The following is a 7,500-nucleotide window of genomic DNA, read 5'->3' as shown; positions in this document are numbered from 1 at the left end:
TGGCATTAAGAAACAAACCAGCCTTTTCGCTTCCTTCTCTACTTTATCTAACAGTTGTTGTAGTTCATTGATACTGCTGGCAATTAAAACTATATCATCGCGTATCATAGATTTGATATTTTGTATCCTCCAACATCTTCAGTTCCTTCAAAATTTTCTAAAGCATCCCTCATAATTGCTTCAGAATATATATTAAAAAGGTGTGGAGACAGAAGCAACCTTGTCGCACTCCTTGGTTGACTTTGAACCATTCTGTTAAACCATAAGTGGTTCTTACAGTTGCTTGTTGTTGGTCATACATGGCTTTTATTAGTTGGATGATGTGTTTTGGAAACCTCATATCGTTCATGTTATGCCAGAGGATATCGTGATCAACAGTATCAAAAGCCTTCGAGTAATCGATGAAACACAGGTTAGGTCTTTCTGGTGTTCTCTGTTTTCTGTATGATCAATTTCAGATTTAGAATCTGGTTTCTGGTACCTTTTCCAGGCCGAAAACCTGCTTGTTCGTCTGCAATTTCTTCTCTTAACTTCAATTTCATTCCTTCAGCAATAATTTTCAATAAAATTTGCTGCTGTGACTTATTAACACAATTGTCCTGTTATTGTTGCATTGGAGTGCATCACCTTCTTTAGGTTATGGGAGTAAAGACCCATTTTACCCAGTCTTCTGGCCATTTTCTTTCATTCCATATTTTCGTACAAAGTTTGTAGAAGTATTCAACACTTTCGCCGACATTCTTGATTAGTTCTGCTGTTATTTCATCTATTCCCGGGCTCTTGTTATTCTTTAATTCTTTTATGGCTTTTATAACTTCGTCTAGCAGTGGCGGTGGTTCATCTTCGCTGTCATTGAGTCCAATTAATGTTGTTGTTAGATCTTTATTCTTTTTGTATAAGTTGGAACAATATTGATTCCATCTATCTTTGACTTCTTTTCCATCACATAAAACTAGTCCATCTTCAGTTTTGATAGTGTCCATTGTAGGTTTAAATTTTCCTGTAATGTTTCGTACTCCTTCATAGAGTTCTTTAGTTGTCTTATTGATAGAACAGTTTTTCAATTCTCTGGCAATGTTCATTTAAATATTTTTATTTATCTCGTCGCAATAATCTTTGAATTTTTGTATTTTGTTTTTTGTAAATTATATCGTCAACTGGGTTAATACCTTTGATTTTAGGCATCTTCTTGTTTAATTTCACCTAGTGTTTCTTCAGATATCCAGGGGGAATTTGTCTTTTCTTTTGGTGATAGTTTCTTAAGCAGCGCTCAGCAGTTCTTTTCCTTCTTCCCACAACTTATTTGGTGTTTTATATCTTCACATTGATTGATTAATTCAAATATGTTTGACACTGTTATTCTGTAATTGTTATCAAGAGTTTTGTAGTCGAGCTTTAGAGGTGGTGTTTGGGTGCTCCATCTTTTTGAGTCTTATTTGAAGGTGATAGTTAATAGTTGATGGTCACTGTTGCAGTCGGCACCAGGTCTTGTCTTGGCATTTTTTATACAACTTTTCCATTTCTGGTTCAACACAATGTAGTCAATTTGGTTGCGTGTTCTTTTGTCTGGTGAAAACCACGTGTACAAGTGTTGGCTAACTAGATTATTTGTACTACAAAATTCAATAAAATCTTCACCTCTTTCATTTATACCTCCAAGGCCGAATTTTCCACAGGTGTCATTTTTTAGATTACTTTTGCCTGCTTTGGCGTTAGGTCTCCCATGATTACTTTACATCTCTGTTAGGGATTGTGTCTAACACTCTCCAAGAAACTTAGACACACACACCACACACCACACACACATATAATATATATATATATATAGATATATATATATATATATATATATATAGTATATATAACATGTATACACACATACAAGTATATATGTATAATATATATATATATATATTATATATATATATATATATATATATATAATATATATATATTAATATTAATATCTATCAATGCACATATACATATACCTGTGTGCGCGCGCGCGTGTGCACTACAAGGTTTTATATGTACGCACGCACAGTATTTGGCAATACATGCTCGTACTTTTTCCCTTCCGAATTGTATCTTTTGGCAATGGAAGCATACATTGCAAATTTTTTTCTCTTTCTATGTCATAACTTGATACAGTCTGTAGTTTCTGTAATATCAGACCACAATAATAATTTTAAAATATGGGCATATCATTTAGTGACGGTAGGTGAAATGAGAATGCATATTACCCTACGAGAATAAGCAGTATGCTATATATATAACAAAGCGGATTTATTGATAATGTTTATTCGAATGCTAAGCCACATCCTAAAATCCACGTTATGTTTGTATAGGCAGTATTCACTTTGGTTGTTGTTATTATTAGTATAAATTTCAAAATCTCTTACTTCGTAAATACCAGTCAGTATCTTTTTCATGTGTTTAATCCAGCTTTAGATGGACGATGATGACGATACAGAGTATAAAATAATAGCGTAAAATCAATAATAAAATTAAGGTCAGTGCTGATTTTAACAATAAATAACATATCTAATACAATTTTTGAACAGAAAAACAACTGCAACTTAGTATCACCTGTCGCTGACATCGTGAATTATGCCAACATTCCATTTCATTATAACATGGATTGTACGCGACAGCACTTTTTGTTTGCTCGACAAATCCGGTACGGAACATAATCTACGTAATTACGCCAACATACCTTTGCATTTTGACAAATTTCTCCTTTGTTATCTGTTTTAGCTAAAATGAAGGCACGAATAAAGACTTTTCCATATATATTTTTTCAGTGCCCTGTATCGTGTCATCGCTACCTAGGTGGTAACTATAGTAAATATTGGGCGTATCAATATTGCTTTCCAATAAAATTCCTTATATCTGTAGTGGCCACCCCTTCAAAGTGTTTTGCTTTTAAAGTTCCTTCGGGTGCTGGATAAACAGACCGAGAATATATTAAATCTGTAGTCAGTATGGGACATCTTTGGATAATAATCATTACTTTTGTATTTAATTGTATTTTATTTTCATCTTCTTGGGAACAGTCTGAAAGAGTCTATGCAATGATTCATTATATAAACACAGTACAAATAATTGTTGTTCTGATGGAAACGATGCTATACTTAGGCCACGTGCTAAGGAGTCACCATCGGTGTTGTCGCCTGGAAGCCTTAGCCAAGGTCTGCATCATAACCAAGGACTTGAGTTTTGTTCACAGTACAAACTTGTTAACCCCTTCAATCAGTGGCACATTATCATTATTATTATTATTATTACCATTATTATTTATTATTTTAATTCTGGCATTCATTTGTTAAGGCATTGTAAGAATTTAATGTTATAATATTGAATGGAACAAGAAAGAGCCATTACATATATACTTGTGTTGGGACTAACGTAGTTTGGCTGTATCTCCATGTGCAACATGCCTCAGCTCCTCACACTTTCCAGGACTGAGCAGTTACTGGGACGACCATTGTAGGAACAAATAAAGTATCACCGGAATGGAGTTTCACTGGTTTGGGAGTATATATATATATAAATAAATAAATATATATGTATATATATATACCTGTTTGCTTGCAGGTACTGCTTTGCTGCGCCTCACTACATGTTCAGAAGAGGGGCAGGAACTATTGAAAGTGTTATACTGGAAATTTTCAAACACAATAACATAAAAGGGAAATAAACTCAAATCAAAATAGAATGAGTGAGGAGGCCATAGTTTTCTGGTACAAAAATAACCTGATATATGTTACTCTATAATCAAGTTAGACTTTGAGGTGGTGTTGGCTGGTTTTGTTACTGCTCCGACACCATCTCATATCTAGCATACTCCAATTTTACTAAAAGACTAATTTATTTGACTTGTATAGCTATGAAAAAAATATCAAATACAGTGATGTCCTTACCAGCAAGTCAGTAATAATCAAACTGATTGTGATCAGCTTATGATCTTTAATCATGCTTGCATGCACATGGGATACAATAACAGATTATCCACGGCTACACATACTGCTCATACATCATTCACCTTTCATTATTGCCATCACTAATAGATTCCATTTCGTGCCCACACTCACACAAATGACAGAAATAAAATAAATAAAATTACAAAAATGTGTTTACTGAGGTCGCAAGTCAAGACATCACCTACGAGGTAGGGTAAGGTTTACAATTAAATTATCTGCTGCAATTTGTCCCTGCACTCTTTATGGAAAACTGATCTGTTAAATCTAGGTTATTCAACAGTTTTGTGGAAGTCAAATTAGGCTCATCATGTAGGTCAGCAACTGAGATATAAGCCTGATGCTAAATCCCCAAACTGGTGAATCAACAATATGTAGGGACAGGAAGTGCCAATGGACAAACTTACAAAGGTGTAGAAAAGGTATGAATGAGAATTAATATATCAACAATACAATAGATGTATTTAACCGGTTTTGAATATCTTCGTCAGAAATACATGATATATACAATTCGAAACCAGTTAAATACATCATTTGTATTGCGAAGACATTCATTCTCATTCATAACTTTTCTACATCTGTCAACATGAATACGTTCATTACAAAGGTGTCATTAGACTTGCCTTGACATTCAGAGACTATCATCTTCCACTGGTGACTAGCACATTCTCCTGCCCCACCCGTCTTTCATTACCCTAGTCACTACTGACAAGTTTGTCTAGGTGAGCAATTAAAATTCTAGTCAGTGTTGTTCCTGATGAACCCTCTCATAATCTCTCTTCTAAGTAGTGACTGATGGTACCATTCAGCAAAACATGTTGATGAAAACCACAACACTGACAACCTGAGCTATGCGGTTAAATATTATACAGAAGTTTTCAGACAGACACCTGTTTATCACAAGATCACAGATTTTGTTCAATATTTTTCACAGAATGCCAATTAAAATTACATTACATATCTTACAAAAGAATGAGAAAAAAAGCTTCAGATTACATTCCTTTAGCCTCATAACCGTTAACCTTGTAACAAACACACAGTGCCGTACACATAACATCAGATCTCTTAAATATTTACCTTTGGTGTTTGAATCTTTAGCTTCAGGAGTGGGCCTGATAAACAAGTTCCGTGAAAATCACAAATTTCAGGAATAATCAGAAGGCAAAGATCTCCATGTTTCAATATAAGCAACTTCTCAAAATTCCTGGAATACATGATGTTCAGTACTATTCAGTATCAACTGTGGTCGAGAAGGCCAGCAGTGGGTTTAAAGCTCACATGACACTACATGTTGAAGAGCTTGCATATAAGGTCCACAGATTCTCACACCACAAGACAGATTACATTGATAAGCTACTATACCACACAAAGTACAATAGCTTATTCCCAGTGTGCTCATTTCAAAAGTTGAAGGACAGATTGGCCAGTTGCATTGGTTCAACAAGCATTCACTGATTTTTTCTCTTTTTTGTCAGCCTTCTTATAATAGATGAAGGAAAAAAATAAAATAAATTGACACAGTGGCTTTACTTGATTCACAAAAAGGTTTTTGGTCACTATTGAATCATAGTATGCAAAATTTCTGTTTATTGCCATAGCATGAAACTTAGGCAGGAACATTAAAGAAGCTAAATATTGTATCCTGAAGAATAAGATGTCATTATATGACTCGATGGCAACTATATTGCATCGTGTAAGTGGCTAGGCAATGAAAAACGGTGGCAGACCGAAGAACAAATGGTGAACCCAGTGACCAAGTGGAAATCCATATAACAAAGTAAAAACAAATTGACCCCAGAAAGGATCAAACCACAATCCAGTCAATGGAAACTGAAAGCACATGATCATCCAGAAAAAAAGTATAATAACTGATGGAATAATGTGTTGAATCATTGATCACAATTAATAAGATTTGGGACCAGTTTAGAAAATGAAGGATCAGACAAACAACTTTGCTTATCACATGCCCCAACACTTAATTTAGAATGAGGTGTGGCCATGAAAAATAAACCAAAAATGTAAATCAAATAAATAAATGGAGAACCAATAACCAATGGAGGTGGACCAGGTGGAGGACAGACTAGGCTACCTGAAATAGGCCTACCTACTGAGCACTTGACTGTAGCACCTCCGAATAGATTTGTACATTGTGATAAACAAATAGATGTTGGCAGGAAGTATCTCATGTGTGAGATACCCAGGCAGAGGAGTATTGTTCCAGGTTTTCCTTCGTCTTTATTTTTCATATATTTCTTTTTTTTCCATTACCGGGTCTGGTGTTTAGTGCCGGGTTTGCTGGTTCCATCTTGAGATGATTTGCAGACTGGTGCTTCTCATCCCCCTGACGTTTGCGACTTGCTCAACCAATTTTCCATGGTTTTAGTGGGTTCTCATGGCTCATTTCCACTCAAGTACAAATGTGAAAACTAACCACACTGAGATGTTACCTAGAGTTGTATAAATGGCTGACCATGGCGCACATGTCAGGGAATTTTCCTTATTAAGATGGTGATGGAAAATGTCACCTTTTGTGCTCTAGCCACACTGTAATCACCAGTAGTATGCAAATAACAGGCTTAACTTTAGCTCACTTCTACCTAAGCCAATAACTTCCACTACCTTGTACATGGTAAGTAGTGTCACTACAATATTTACAAATAGAAATGAGCACAAGACATTTCTCAATACATTAAATTATTGTACAAAATTATTCCAACCCTGTGTACATGTTAACCTTGTACGATATCTTAAAACTACAATAAATGATGGGGCATTGTAGGATAAGGGATCCAAACCCCCAAGTGGCTAGAGTAATTTGCAAACATTCAGAATCTTTTAAGAAACTTCAATCCTTACAATAATAGGAGTGAAATTTTCTTAGAAATTCATTAATTTGTGTCCTTACCCTATCAAAGGCATTGGAGGCTGCCCTAGCTATGAAAAAACTACTTCTTGTCTGAGTGGCAATTGCGAACTTTACAGAGGGGAGGGTAGAAACAGCTAAGGGCAGCCTGCAGTGCCATCCAGCTTGTAATGGGTGCATAATAAACATGATATACAAGATACATCCTATTGACGAAATAATGACTGGTTATCATGAAGTAGCTGTGTTAATGCGCTCTTGGCTGAGGACGAGGGAGTGGCAGAGGAGCAGTTTTATCTATTATCTTGAGCTATCATACACATGCAGCACGGGAGATGCAATGCTAAATGTTCACTCATCATACAAAAGAATGATGGTAGCATGATATTAGGAAAATAAAAATTCATTGGATACACAAAGAGTATGGAAACACTAATCATAACTATCATTACAAGATTCTATGAGGGCTGCATACAAAAATACAGAAGCACAGATAAGAATGTAGTAAAAAAAAAAAGAGAGAAAAAAGAAAAAAAAAGAAAAAGAAAAAAAGAGGAAGAAAAAAAAAAAAAAAAAAAAAATTATATCAGGTGGCTGGGTGGATGTACGGCACATGAGCTGTCTGGAGGTATGACAGAGGAACTAGCATGAGGATGA

General features: G+C 35.2%; 1 protein-coding gene across 1 annotated transcript in view; it reads left to right on the top strand.

Moving 5' to 3' along the window:
* The first annotated feature begins 7,456 nt into the window (after positions 1-7,456).
* Positions 7,457-7,500, top strand: part of LOC119575882 (immunoglobulin superfamily DCC subclass member 4-like) — a 2,642-nt gene continuing 2,598 nt past the window's right edge. The window contains exon 1 of the mRNA XM_037923420.1: positions 7,457-7,471. Within this exon, the coding sequence (XP_037779348.1) occupies positions 7,457-7,471 (15 nt within the window). The remainder of the gene's footprint in view (positions 7,472-7,500) is intronic.

This window comes from Penaeus monodon, chromosome 8, assembly GCF_015228065.2.
Source record: "Penaeus monodon isolate SGIC_2016 chromosome 8, NSTDA_Pmon_1, whole genome shotgun sequence".
NCBI lineage: Eukaryota > Metazoa > Arthropoda > Malacostraca > Decapoda > Penaeidae > Penaeus > Penaeus monodon.
This window is presented reverse-complemented; position numbering and strand designations above follow the sequence as displayed.